Consider the following 15,776-nt stretch of genomic DNA (forward strand, 5'->3'; position numbering starts at 1 on the left):
AGTAATCTTGATTAACTTTCAAAGTTTGTGTATGCTTAAAGGTACATTGTGCTTTGGATCATTTGCCTTTTACAGGGTTTTTATCTCCGAAGCAACAAAAGTGCTCAATATTTTAAGTATGGTGCATAAGCATTCTGTTCAAGTCTTAGCTGAGTGGCTACTATACGTTTTGGAGAAAACAGAGAAAACATAATGCACAAGTCTTTGGATCTCGTAACTGGATTCTGTAGGCACCCCATTTTGAAACCACCTTCAATGTTTGTTTTCTTACAATACCATTTCAGGTGGAATTATTTCACAGGGTATTTGTTACCAGTCCTATCTTCACTTTGAGGTTTCTGTCATTAAATCGGTAGGTGCTTATCTGGGTAATTGCAAATGATACTACATGGCTTTAAAAAGTGAAGTTAACGGAAATATAGAATAATTAAAATTGTACAGGCTGTAATTTCTATAATCATTAAATGTAATATAGAGATAGCACAGTTTACAATGAGAAGATGTATGTTCTATTAGGAACAAATTGAAGAATATATACATAAAGGGAGTTTACAAAGTCTTGTTGTGACTACTAAGATCTACATACAGTGGTGAATTGTTAAACACTTAAAAGTCTACTTGAACATTTCATTTTTACAATAAGATTGATACTTTGCAAACAAATTCATAACTTTTGCTGAAACCCAAACTGAAGTGATGATTTTTTTTCATTTCCAAGTTTTCTGAAATTGGTACCAAAAATGCAAAACAATGAAAATAGAGGTGTGCACTTAAGTTCTTGAAAAGATGGGGAAATCTGTTTGTTTGTAAGGAAATAACTTGGCTTAGAAATTTGCTATTTGTGTGGGGCCTTTTTAAGGTGGCAGTCAGGCCAAAATCAAGGCAACTGAGGCCGTATAGCTTTCTGAAATTCAGCTTCAGTCGAATTGATTTCTAATCATTCAAACTGATGGGATATTTGACAGTCTGAGAAAAAATGTCAACAAAATTTCAAATCAAGATAAAAACATTCTTGTAAACATGAGTCTTAATTCTGTAAATTAAGACAGGAAACCAAATTAATGTTCACTCATCTTTAGCAAACATGAACAATGAGTAAATTATCTTCAATATACATGTAAATGCATCGTAAATTCAAATGCGTAAACAGAAACTGCAAAAAGTAACATAAAACTGAGTAAATAAAGGCTTATTGAACAGTAATCTGAGTATTAACTATCGTGCTGAGCGTACATGCTTAAAAATGAATTTTAAACAACATGTATATCACAAAATACTTCTCAAGGATGAAGTGCTTGTAAAACTGTCTCAAGAGTTCTATTAACAAAACTACAATACATAATGGATTACATGTAGATATTCCATTAGGAACAAATTTCAGCATCCCAGGGAGTTTACGAAATCTTGGCTTTGTCTCCAGCTTTGGCTTGTACTATTTGAAGCCTCTGATGAGATCAAGAAATAAACCTCATGAACACTGTCAACACAATTCTCCATTCTGTGAATGCAGATCTGAAACCACATTAATAGAATGAGCTTTGTCACTCATCTTTAGGATGCATTTGGACAAGTCAATTGACTTGAAAAGCAGCGTTTTATTAATTAAATCTGTACATGAAACTGCTATAAAGTTCCACAAAATCAACTGAGTGAATAAAAGCTTATCTTGAACACTAATATGCACTTATTTGAACTGAGTAATGCAGAATGTTGAATATCAAGAACGAAAAGATACTAAACATTTCTCAAGTCTTTGTTGTAAAAGATAGCAGAATATAAACAGCAACATCCATCATCAACAATTTAAGAATCTCAATTGTGTTTATGAAATCTTGGCTTTGACCCTGGCTTTGGCTTCAGCCTGCATGATTTTTGTTCCCCGATGTAACTCCAGTACAATATTGGTCCATTTTCTTCTTCAGAGACACCAAATCCTGTCACACAAGGCCAATAGATGGTTTGTGCATTTTCACTGGGTTTGAATGTGGTCGGATTCTGAGGAATCTAGAGCGAGAGATGAAGCAGAAGCCACAACAAAGCCGGGGTTTCATAAACACCACTGGAAGTTGGTGAGTATTGGATAGATTTATGTCGATCCATGTACTGGGTAAGGGAGGGGTGTTGGGTTGAGGAGGCGGGGGTCATTACATTCCATTACAGAAAATACCTCACCTCCGTTTAGTGTTTACCTACATTTGCATATCAGCGCGCATGCGCACAAACATTCGCTGAAAAGAATAGCGCCCAAGCCACACCCTCATTGTCCACTGCATGCCCCACGCCCACACAGGACCCTGTAACGTAATAGCTCATCCTAGTTTTTTTCAGCGACGCGTAGTGTAAAGACGTATAATTTTTAGCTGTTCTTGCTGTGATTACAAAATGGCGGACTCCGCCAAAACTAAGAAGAAAACTGTCTCAAGCCGTTCTACTGGAAAGTCATCCTCTACTCAATCCAAGCGTGATAATTCCTCTGCTACGACTGGGTCCAATCTCCAGGTTCGGCAATTGGAATTTCTCCGGGGTCAAAGAATTCTCCAATGAGAATTACGGCCACTCCCCGACAAATCCCGCATTCTTACGGCAGTCTGCAGGAGCACATGCACGCTTCGGAACAACAGGTCGACTCGCATGTGCAGGCGGGACGGCGGGGCTTGGCGTTCGAAACCCAAAGGTCCCTCGGTAATCCGACCAGCCCCGCCAGGTCACAGAGGTTTGGGACACCACCACCACCATCATCTTCAGTCAGCCATACTACGGGTTTGTATTCTCAACCTAGTTTTATAAGCGAATCTCGGCGAGATTTTCTTCATCATTCGGAGCCTCACACGTGGTCCTTTTTCCCTAACGATCCTCGTCAGTTCGACCACAATTCTCGCACTCCGTATCCACTCGGTGTTCCAGCCTACGACCCGCGGGTTTATCCCGAGGCTTTTCCGATGGGATTTTCACACCATTACACACCTTATCAGGGTAATTCTTCACATTATCCGCGAGATCATGGCGTACCTTTAACAGGACAAAGACTCCGTTCTCCGCAACGCTTCGGTGAACACACTAGCCGGGCGGGCAGAGAACGCCGCGATTCACGGCGCCGTTCCCGGTCTCGTGCGCGGTCCCGCTCGGACTCCGACGATCGACATCGGCGCCGACATCGTTCTTCTCGTCATGATAGTGATTACTCACGGTCGAATTCTGGTCATCGAAACCGACACTCACATTCTAGATCTCCTTCAAGGTCTTCTTTTTCCTCGGGCCAGACAGTGGATGAAGTCTCTCCAATGTCCAACGGGCTAATCTTACGATGACGGAAGTGGGTAAGATCCTTCAGTTTCCACCCCCTTCCCCAGGCAAATCTACTCCACCTTCATATCGCAGGGATTCTGGTACTCGCAAATCTAAGCCTTCGCAGCCCACTTTTCCTATTGATAGAATGTGTGCTGACTCTATGAATGAGTCCCTTAGTCAAGTGCAAAACAAGCAATCTCTCTCTTGTGGAACGAGCAGGTTTGCAGGCATGTTCAACACCAATAAAGCGGACACTGATAGATTCTTTTCTACCCCTTCCTTGTCTTCTGAGGCCAAAGACTTAATGAGACGTGAGAATCCGCAATCTCATAAGCACATTTTTGATGCTCAGACGAAAACACTTGACAAAAGAATTGCCTACTTGGATAGCCATCTGCTTCAAGGGGCCAAAGTGGCCTCTTTCTCCATCCTGTTATTGGATACCATTGCTCGATGTTATGGAGATCCTTCCTTGTGTGAGCCATATATGATACCCGAAATGTTCCATTTTTGGATGATTGTCCGAGTTTTTGCCTCAAGGAATTAAGTTTGGGTTTTGCTTCAACTTCGTTGCTGCGACGTTCCCTTGTTGTAGACAAGTTGTTTCTCCCTTCACTTGGGGCGAAGGATCGCATGCTAGACCTTCCCCTGGCTGGGCGTAATCTCTTTGACAACAGGTTCGACGAGACTATATTACATGAAGCCCAACGCATCAAAGCTGAAGACAAGTTCGATCTTCGTCGGCGTTCAGCCAAACGCCCTTCTACATTTGCCACCAGTCAGCCCAGCAAGAAGTATCAACCCCCGTTTTCTACCGACAAGGGCTCCAATCAGTCCAAGAATCAGGGGCATCAGTCTTCTTCGTCTTCCCCCAGCTAGACCAGAAGGCAGCCTTGGGTTCTTCAAACCATCTCGACAGGGTACTGTCTGGAATTCACCAGCATCCCTCCTCTACAACCTCCAAGACGACCAACTCCTGTTCCCTCAGATCCCGCACGCCGGGCAGCTTTGGAGAAGAAAATCTTCTCTCTGATAGACAAGATCGCCATCATTCTGCTTCCAACGGAGTCCACTCTTAGCGTCACCTCAACCTTTTCCTTGCGCCGAAGAAGTCGGGCGATTGGCAACCCATCACACTCATCCTCTGCCGTGGAAGGTAGATGCCCTCAGCTTCGACTGGACAGGAATGCATGCTTATGCCTTCCCCCCGATCTCTCTCATTCAACGGGTCCTGACAAGGATAGAGTCAGAGCTACGGTATCCAGAGTAGTCCTCATAGCTCCCTTCTGGCCAAGACAGCCATGGTTTCCTCGCCTTCTGGATCCCCTAGTTCACTCGCCCATCATACTTCCTAACCGGCCAGACCTCCTGTCACAACTCGGGTCTCACATTCTGCATCCAAATCCATCCACTCTCCATCTTTGTGCCTGGATGCTCTCAAAGTCTCCTTCCGAGCAGCTGGACTTTCGGAGGAAGCTACGTCCTTGGCAACCAAGAGCAGACAGAGATCCACCAGAAGAACTTATGATAGTAGACTTCTCCACTTCACCAAATGGTGCGATGAGAGAGCTGTCAATCCCCGTTCTGCATCTGTAACTTCGATTGGGATTTCCTTCTTCACCTTTTTAATTCAGGCCCTCAAATTTCAACAATTAAGGGCTACAGGTCAGCTATTGGTGTCCTTCATCAGGGTTTCCATGATGGCACAACAACTTCATCCAATACATCAATTTCTCACATGATACGCGGTATCGTCATTGGGTCACTCGCCTTAGCCCCATGCGGAACCAACAGGTACATTGAAACTCTCCTTCTATCAGGTTGCGAAACCCATATTCTTACTGGCCGCTGCAGTAGCTTGCCTTAAGAAGGGAATTTCACTAAGTTACCAGGTCATAGCCATTGGCACATGACTGCATTTATTTTATTCCATAGGTGAATTTCAACACACGGAATAAATCAACTTATTTTCAGACCAGATATTTCCGGCCAAGTTGACATCCTCTCCATATGTAGCAAAGGATATGGTGGTGCCCCATGCGAGCTCTGCAGAACTACAATGCTTGCACTGATGGCCTTCAAGATGCTTCATCATCAAGCAAATGCTCGTACAGTCATCTAGCATCATCTTCAAGCCTCTGTGACCATGATCGCTCGATTGTCGGTGCCACCAAAGAGTGCCCTCCCGAAATCGAGGGTCAAAATCTCAAGCTCAGGAAACACCCAGCGTGACAACTTCCTGAACTTAACTGCTTGGAGTTTCCTTTTCAGATGCAGGGAACAGGACTCTCTTTTTCAGGTATCAGGAAAGCGGACTGCTGGAAGAACCCCTACACTGTCACACCTTGCTTATAGCTGTTGTGCAAGCAGAGGGTTGCATTAGCAGAAAGTCCTCCAGGAAACTGCACAATCAGCAGCCCGCAAAGCCCGCAAAGCTCCTTTAGAATAGATAGGCAGCACCCGGGTATGTCTAAGTAACCTTTTCATGCCATTTAGAATTGCATGTAGGCCTAGTTTAGACTTTCAAGAACCACTGCATGTCCCTCCCCCCCCCCTTGAGACTTTCGGTGCTACTCTGCAAATGTAGGTAAACCGATGTGAGGTATTTTCTGTAATGGAATTCCCAAAATCCAAAGGGATTTTCCATTCTAGTAAGAAAATACCCACCTCTGTTTACCATCCCTCCCTTAAAAAAAAAAAAAAAAAAAAAAAAAAAAAAATAGGACGAGCTATTACGTCACAGGGTCCTTTGTGGGCGTGGGGCATACAGTGGACAATGATGGCGCTATTCTTTTCAGCGAATGTTTGTGCGCATGCGCGCTGATATGCAAATGTTGGTAAACAGAGGTGAGTATTTTTTTACTAGAATGGAAAATCCCTTTGGAATTTAGGAATTCAAACACCTCAACACCCACTAAACTCCCCTCTCCTTTCAAATTCACCACTTAATTCAGATTCCAGTCATTGTACATGTAAGATTAAAACAAATTATCCCAACTAAATCAAATGTAACTAGTCAATACACTGTTTATATAAGACTTTGTATAGTAACAAAATGTAATTGATGCACTGTTTATTTAAGAATTTGTATGGTAAAATGGTTCACATCAGAGGGATCTGGCAGTTTGGCTTTTTGAGGAGAGATGTGATATGAATGGGACATGAATGTTAATTTGTACTGTAATGACTGGACAATTTAATCCTCAACATTTGCTGTTTGAATGATGATAATTGCTAGTCAATGTCATGTTGGATGACATCACACCTTGTATACATCTTGATTGAGTTGTCATCAGCCACTGCTAGCTGTCCCTTTGATGTGAATGTGATTCCACATGGGGCAAACAGACCCTGAGCCAGGCAATCAAGAAACCCGCCATCTTGGTCATAGTGGTGAATATGACCAGTGCCAGATACACCTTGGCGCACTGCAAGGTAGATGCCTGAGCTGTCACAGCATACACCACTGCAGTACTGTACTGGCTCACCATTAATGGTTGGATAAATGGTACAGATTGTTCTACCTTTGCTATTACCAACATCCACTTTCTTTGTTTTACCTCCACTGACCACAACTCTATCAGTGTCGTCATCAACAGCCAGGTAGTGAGGTGGAGTCTGCACTGGTATGGTGTGTAGGATCTCACCATCAGTGGGTTTGTGTTCAGTCCACACCATTCTCTTGATATCACCCATTACGATTGTACATGTACTATTTTTTACGGCTAGACTCTGTAGGTTCATTTCTGTCTTTTCTACCTGATGCTTGAGCATCGTTGGGAACTGCGTAACAAGAGTGTTGTCCTTCATGTTGAACACATTGACATACTTGCTTCCAGCTTCCAACACAAGCAAGCGTTGCTCAGGATTGTGGATGGCTGCAACTGCCTGTGGATCTGTGGGTAAAGAAGAACTCAAATGTAACATGCACAGTATATAAATGCACTGTCACTATTCTGAGTCCTCATGAAATATAATATCTATGATAACCGACCTATAATAATGAATACATGGCGTGCCTTATAGCCTGGTCATGTAGAATGAATAGGCCTACATGAACATTGTGCAGTCTTCAATCACCATACATGTATAATTGTGAATAAATTGCAACGTCTTGGAGATACAGTTTTGCAAAGTCTTTTATAAAGTTGATGCACTCTGTGCTATTCTCATTGTTCAAACATGAAAAATTGATTAGTCTTAAATTTAACGGTGTTGCTAATTTTTTTAACAATAATAAGGTTTCTCAATTTACAAATGAAGCATTGAAGAGCCCAGACCCCGTTTTTCCTCATTAAATAATTGAAAACTGTATAACAACAACTCAGTTTTTGCAAACTTTAAGAGCGCCTATCACAAAATTTTCCAAGATTGTTGCTGACCGGTACATCATAAACTTACAACTGAAAAAAATTTGAAATTGGAAGCATACATGTAGATTGTTTTTCGTAATTCAAGGTAAAAGGTAATTTTGTTATGTATTCTCTTTGTGCTTCAATGTACAATGTTGGTTTTATTTGATGAAATAGCAAGAGGCCATTCAAAGAGCTTTACAACTTGGCTTTGTAGGTGCTGTAGTTTTACAAATATTGAAAGTTTGGAGGTCATGCTCATTAGTAAAAAGTTCGTTGACCCGTATCTCAAAATCTAACAAGCCAAACTGCCAAAAAAATCAGTTCTCAGGTTTCTCATACAGGCCAATCATCACACCAAATATCGTTTCAATCTGTGAGGGTCAGGTCCAAAATCGTGTTGAATTGACACAGAATGACACATTTTTGAGAGTCAAGATTTTGACCCCCAAAAATTGTTCTTGCAAGAATAACAAAAACCGCCAATTTGTCAAGGATGGTTGTGTAGACGTTTATATCCTATTTTTAAATGCTCTTTGTAGCCCAATTGGGTGCTTTCCAAGATGTAGTGTTCCTCTACCGGTAGATCACTTTTAATTTGATATGGTGGTATCATTGTATGGTGTCACCATTTTTGTCACGTGTTTGTACAACAGTGCATGTTTGTACAAAGTTTTTTCTTCATACCTTGACCCGTTACGGAGTAAATCCATTTTTTGTTAACTCATGCTGCTTTTAGTATTTTGAGTTCACCTAACTTTAATTTGACCGTCGACCCAGAAGGTCAAGCAACTTCACGTGTACACAGGACAAAAAAAATGGTTCATCAACGGAAGGTCCATCAGATCACAAATTGTGAACAAGATTTTTTCCTTTGTTTAGGAGTTATGAATGAAACAAAACGGTCACTTTTTGAAATACAATTTCATGTAATTTGATACCTGCTGATGTCATCATGACACGTTACCAATGTGGTGTGAATTAAGATTAGATACATGTATGTTAGCAATTTCCAAGGTTCGGCATACGGTTCCTGAAACTCAATTAATATTGGTTATTATTCAAATAATTTTTAAACTCACAGTTTGCACGTAAAACAAATATTTTATTTGCTTTGTTTGGGTTTTTTTGGCAAATTTGTTTCATTGAGACTTTGAAGTGCTAAATATTATAACAAAAAACATTCTAAGATACCGCTATTACGCAAAACATATCGTTCATGGCCAAAAAGTGGCACAATTGCTTCACCAAGGTTTAACACGCCCACTTCGAGTCAACATGTAAATTAAGTGAAACAATCCATTGGTCTTTAAAAAACGAAAAATAACTTTGTATACACACTACAGCCTGTCTAAAAAAAATGGTACAATCGAAAATATAATTTTTTTTTCAATATTAAATCTCAATACAAGTAGGTCGTTTTGAGCATCACATTAAAGAAAAAAGACCAGGCTTTCCAATACTTGTTTCATCTCATTTGCTCTTGTAAATCCAGAGAAAACTCCAGTTTACTGCGGAACACAAAAATCGAGTTTGTTTCTTTTGCAAAGTTGCAATCTTTTGTGAGCTTCAAGACAGCATGGCACAGTACTCAAAACAACTTTGCCCATGCATAAAAGTGGCACAAAATCGATTTTGGTGTATCGCACTAAATTGATTATACTTTGAATTGACAGAAGCAAATAAGATAAGCAAACAAACACTATTGGAAAGCCCAGTCTTTGTTCTTTAATATTATGCCAAGTAAGAATGACTTCTTTTTAAATTTCATATTTAACTAATTTTTTTTTCTGCTTGTACCATTTTTTTTTTTATACAGGCTGTAGGTGATTGCGTTATGTAGGGCAGTAAGATGCCTAGGTACATTGTAAATAACTAGACACAATAATGTAATGTAAAATAGTATCCATTTAACTAATTTTTTTTCTGCTTGTACCATTTTTTTTTTATACAGGCTGTAGGTGATTGCGTTATGTAGGGCAGTAAGATGCCTAAGTACATTGTAAATAACTAGACACAATAATGTAATGTAAAATAGTATCCACCTTTTCTGTACAATTCAAGCTTTAAAAAAAAAAGCTACTCAAAAAAACAACCCCAAAAAACGCGTCCCCGCATCAATTCCTGAACTTAGGTCTGACCAGAGACCGATTATTATTATTTTTTGGTCTAACGTTAAGATCACTAATGAATTACTGGTAATTGTACAACTAAATTGGTCTTTAAAAAAACGACATAATAATCTTTTACACACGCTAAATCCTGACGTTATGTAGAGCAGTAAAATGCTTAGGTAAATAACAAGATACAATAACGTGAAGATCACTAATGAATTACTGGTAACTGTACAACATAATCTATTGGTCTTTAAAAAATGAAAAAAATAACCTTTTACACACACTAGATAATTACGTTATGTGAGGCAGTAAGATGTCTAGGTAAATAACAAGACACAATAACGTGAAGATCACTAATGAATTACTGGTAACTGTACAACCAAATCCATTAGTCTTCAAAAAACGACATAATAATCATTTTGCATACACTAAATACTAACGTTATGTCGAGCAGTAAGATGCCTAGGTAAGTAACTATAGACAATAACATGAAGATCACTAATGAATTACTGGCAACTAAAGAACCAAATCTATTGGTGTTTAGTTACAAAAAAAATTAGTTGTTATATGCACCAAATAATTACGTCAAATACAGTGGTAACTAGTCTAGGTAATGAAAAGATAATAATAATGTTATAATCACCGGATATTCGTGGAAACTGTAAAACCAGAAGTATTGGTGCTTCAAAAGTGGAATCCGTATCATAATCCATATCAAGACAGTTTAAAAACATGTCATTTGGTCAAGTGAATATATAGTGATTATAACGCGATTCGCACTAGTTAGTTTGAAAAACCTTCCGGAATCACATTTCTTTATTCACGTGATTAGTAGGTAATTTCCAAGTGCCATTGGAACGAGAAAACATAGTTCCGTTGATAATTAATAAAAATCACGTTATAAAAACGCGAAAATTTGGTTTAAAAACTACCAAACCAAAAATTCACTAAAAACTCTCTCCCCAAAACAGGTTCTTTTCCGGTGTTTTGTTTACTGGGTAGAACATTCTACTCACACGGCAGATTGGTTTGTTTGCAAAGCAATTTCACACTTTTCTAAAGGTTACAGACCCAAAAATAAAAACAGTTTTTCTTCCAAAACAAACTGAAGTCAGTAATGAAATAAATAGAAGTTTTGTTGTAGGTTTTTTTTTTGTGTATGTGTGTGTCAGTGTGTGATTTTTTTAAACATAGGCCTACACAGAAAGAAAAAAAATTGAAGTTTTGTCGGGAGAACAAAATCAAATTTGTTAGAGAGCACTACCAGCACATTTTTTCCTTGCCAGTAGTTTATTGTTTTTCATGCTCAGTTGTCAGATCTGCATGTGCACATGGAAGACTTACTTATTAATTCCACACAATTATGAAAGTTTGTGTTGATGAACATGTGCATGAAAGAAACTTACATTGTACGGGAATGGTTCCCTTGTGTTGTCCCTCATTGCTGCAGATGACCACTCGGTTGTTCATCAAGTCTGCCACAGCAATCTCACCAGGTTGAGTAGCAGTAACATCCCAAGCCCCATTGAACTCTCCTGGACCACTTCCCTCTGTACCAAACTCACGACACATCTCCCACTTGACTGCTTCCACCTCAAGCTTGCCCAGATTGATGGCACTAATCCTCTGACCCGGGGTGAAGCTCAGATATGAAAGCTTGGGATCAATCTGGAGAGGAATTTGACTCTTGAGTGATTTCCAGTCTTTGCTGAAGATAGGGTATAGGGACAAAAAGTCACTGTCTGATGCAGTGTTAATGATATCCTGCAAAGTCCGTAGCAAATGGTTTTTATTTTCTAGCATCATTGTCAGTGTTGACTGATGCTCATCATATGTTCTGTTGCGATCCTGCTGGAGTTGCTTGATTTCTTCAATCATCTTTGTCTCTTGAGTTGTTATCTCAGCTCTCATTTTATCCGCTTTGTCTTTCACAGCTTTCACAGTCTTTGTGACTCTCTGTGTAAACTTCTGCTTAGCTTGTGATGAAGTGGTCAAAGATTGTTGAAGTCTTTTGATGCCTGTGGTGAAGTCTGGAAACGTATCTTTCAGTGACTGTTTGTATTTGAGAGAAGCCTCTCCAGAGTCAATGTAGTGATGCTCTGGTTTACAGTGGTCTACCACAGTACAATCTCGGCAAATTAACTCTTCACATGTCTCACAGTAAAAGCGTTTACCTTCCCCCTTGTGTTTGTGGCATTTATACTCATCTTCTTCTGGTTTTTTTTTCACTGTTACCTTTCCCTGACGAATGTCCTCCAAAGTAGCCACTGTGTGGTTTGATGTAGCAGCAAATCGCAAGTGTGTCTTGCGACAGTTTGGGCAGATTTTTTGTGCACAGTCCAAGCAACGATGCATGGCCTCATTTCCCTCATCACAAATCTCACAGATGACCTTTGTGTTTTCTGAACAAGCCACCTTTTCTTGGAGTGAGACCTCCTCAACTATTCCCATCAAATGGAAATTTGTTTTCAGGCCTTGAATGTGTGTCTCTGGAAGTACTGTCTCCCGTTGACATACAGGGCAAGGAATCTTAGGCTGACCTGCATACCTGCTAGTGTAGTATTTCTCTAGACATTTCTGGCAGAAGCTGTGCATGCAATCCAGCACCTTGGGCTGTTTATATTTGTCTGCACAGATGATGCATTCAAGATGGGGTCTGATGTTCTTTAGAGCTGTAGCCATTTTATCTGTTTACAAAGAGTATTTTAAAAGAAATTGAAATGGTTGTAATACAGAAATGTAACTTCTTTAATACTGCACTGTCTGTGTGAGTTTCATAAGGGCGAAAAAACCAAATTTGATTTTTATCCACTTTCGAACAAGACGTTATTTTTTTGTTTGTGAGAATTTCCTGTCAAACGATTTGTACCGGTAAGCTAGCATTTAACCTCATTCAAAATAACCGACACTCTTTTCTTACCTTCTTTGTATTTCAACCAAATCACTTGAATACAAATCTTTTCAATTTGACGAAGAGAGCACAAACAGTTGAGGCTTTTGATGGGGCGGATCTGGTAAAGATGGCGCTGGGCAAACACAGCATCGTCATCAAGTCGCGTGACATGGTTTTTATATAGAGCTTGGGATTTTTGTTTTGCTGCATACACGTACATGTACGTCACACACGTACAGTCTGTATATCTGCTTATCTGTGTACATATTTACTTGACACTTGAGTTTTGGACCCTAGATAGGCTCATGCATTCTATCTACATGTACATGATGCACTTTTTTAAAGGGAAATACAACATTTGCAAGCATAAAAAAAAAAATTACAAACTATTAAGTTTTTACAAAATACCTTACAGGTTGTTGGTAAATGGCAGTCAAAAGCATCCTATAATATTATGGCACCTGGTGTGAAGTCATTTTCAAGTAAATGGTACTTTTGTATACATTTCCAACTGTGGTCGGCCGACCACCGTTGGAAAAACCTGACAATTTTTCAACTGCTGCTCCAAATTACCTTTTTTTTCAGTCCGAATTATGTTTGCTATTGGTTGCATGTTCATGATTACTGGCAGGCCAGCTATACAGATTCCTTTACTCTACATTTTTCCGTCATCTTTATATCGATCCATTTCATAATCAGTGGAGTCTTGGAACCAGATGACTTGAACATTTTAGTTTTTCTTGGTTTTTCCAGCTTTTTTGAACACAAAACTTCAAACATGTCAGCGCAACAGTAATTTGATCTATTATTCTTACCCCTCAAATAGTTCATTTCTGAAAATTAAAGCAAAAGCCAATGACATACATTACCTTTAAATTTCAATGACTTGCACCTCACCATGCATGTAATCTTACTGTTTTTTTTTTACCCTCAAATAAAATGTTATAAAAATAGTTATTCCTCAAATCTTTCATATTTCACACACTAACATTTCTTTTATCTTGTGCTATAAATACTGATAAAGAATGTTCAGTCTATTTGAAGTTATCATTTTGACCAACCTTGTTTTTTTTTCTATTGGCCCCTGGTTCGATTCCTTTTTTTTTAAGGTGTGACCTCATTTTTCCTTGAAGGAATTTAGGTGTCAAGTCACTTCAAGACATTTTTTTTTTAAATTGCTAGAAGTTTTTCATTTTGATGCAACGAGTGTGAATAGTCGCAACCTTTAGAGGGGGCGGATCCCAGATCTGAGTCATGTACAGTTCATTGTTTTGTTTGTTTGCTGACATGTTTACTCTACACTTGAGTTTGTATCTTGGACCTGAGTTAGGTTAATTTTGTACTTGCATACGTGTACATGTACACGTACACCATCAGGTTGCAGACTACAAACTGCCATAGACCCCAGTGATAGATACCTTCATTTCCAAAATTCAGGAAAAATGCCTCCAACTCTCCAAGGTTTACACATCCAATTAAAACTAATTTCATCATCTTTCATTTTGTGATCAACTTTGTTGTGGTAATCCGATTACTTTTGTGATGATCACCCCTAAAAGTTTAGTCCTGAAGCCCATTGCCATTCTGAAAACTGATGCCTATGCTACATTGCAAAATAGCGCAATTTTAGGGCTTAATTCATCCAAATTCCACAGAAATAAGAGCTGGCAGTCCTGTTCACGGCTTCCACCCTTCTTTTTTTTTTTTTTACAAACCTTCAAGTTCATGGCCAACAAAATGATGATAGCAAAAATATGAGGGCGTACAAATTGTGATTTGGCTGGCGTAGGTAATGTTGGGCCTATTTACTGGCCTGCAACCATCAGTGTCCATACATATGTGCATTGTACATGTACATGTCATTCCAAACTTGTTTAACATCAAATGAGGTGTTAATACATGTACCTGTGCATACTTTTTCCTTCCATTCTGTGACATAATGGACTCATTTAATCTCTCATTTTTTTGTTGTTTGTAAAAAGTCCCAATGAACAAGTTTGGATTTCTATAGAAGGTGTTAATTCCTTTGACCTAGCTCACAAACCAGCTTCAGTCAGAATTTTCAGTTGTAAAATTGCCAACCTGTCTGAAGAGTTGTTTCATGTCAATCTTGCGTATGAGTGTCCATGATCTAAACTTGATTGTTTCAACTTGATTGGACTTGGGAGTAAATAACCAAAGTCTTTTAAAATCCGTACCAGGACCATTGCCATAGTAACAGGGCATGTGTTTTGCATTTTTGGGCCAATTTACGGGCTCACTGCAACTACATTTTGGGCCAATTTACAGACTCGCTACTAATACATTTTGTTGCTTTCTTTTGAAAGGCCACCCAGCATAAATGCAAACAAATATATAAATAGCACATGTTTTCACAACTAGAAAAGTTGCATTTTGAACTCCATTTTCAACTCCCCCCCCCAAAAAAAAAAGTGCAAGTTGCCAGCTGGGCACTCAGAATACTTTGCTGTTGGCTGTGATGAGATCTTTGTATATTCGTCTTTTCATATTTGGTCAGAAAATCTTGGGCGACTGTGTACTCTTTCTGCAGCATCAATCCAGAAATGATTTTAAAAAAAACCTATGTTGAGGTTTTTCCTTTCTTTCTAATTAAATTGAGTATAAAAAAAGAAAACCATCCTAAATCTAGCAAATTTTTACAAACCCAATAATTTGTCAATTACTTTCAGACGAGTGCCACCAAATTCAGATTTCCTTTGCTCTTTTAGTAAGATTTTTTTTTTAACGTAGACACTTCTATAAAGTACCTACATGAAATGACTCTTACTTTTTGTTTTATCTTATTGTCTCTTTCAGGTGATGGTACATGTACACAATAAATAATGAAGATGACACCCAGGTCAGTCAATCCAGTTATAATCTTTTTAATAAATTGCATTTAATGTTGAGTAAGAAAATGAAAATGGAATTGAAGTAACTTTGAATTCTTGTGGTCATTAAGTTCTGACTTGACAAACGATCGATAATAAATGGTTTGGAAAGTGCTTTCATTTTGAAAGTTGCAAAGAGCATGAACAGTGGTAAGCTTTTGAGGGGGCGGATCCCAGAGAGATGGCACTGGCAAACACAGAATCATCATCAAGTCACGTGACATGGTTTATATAT

The 15,776-nt window shown here is 39.0% G+C and overlaps 1 protein-coding gene across 1 annotated transcript; it reads right to left on the reverse strand.

Annotated features, from left to right (window-relative positions):
• Positions 1 to 6,522: 6,522 nt before the first annotated feature.
• LOC119730019 (E3 ubiquitin-protein ligase TRIM56-like) lies at positions 6,523 to 12,439 on the reverse strand. The gene is made up of 3 exons (XM_038202809.1): positions 11,164 to 12,439; positions 8,582 to 8,584; positions 6,523 to 7,184 (listed from the first exon to the last, which is right to left on the reverse strand). The coding sequence occupies exons 1-3, from the start codon at positions 12,437 to 12,439 to the stop codon at positions 6,523 to 6,525; spliced, it is 1,941 nt and encodes a 646-aa protein (XP_038058737.1).
• Positions 12,440 to 15,776: the final 3,337 nt, after the last annotated feature.

The sequence above is a fragment of the Patiria miniata genome, unplaced genomic scaffold, assembly GCF_015706575.1.
Source record: "Patiria miniata isolate m_02_andy unplaced genomic scaffold, ASM1570657v1 HiC_scaffold_22, whole genome shotgun sequence".
Taxonomy (NCBI): domain Eukaryota; kingdom Metazoa; phylum Echinodermata; class Asteroidea; order Valvatida; family Asterinidae; genus Patiria; species Patiria miniata.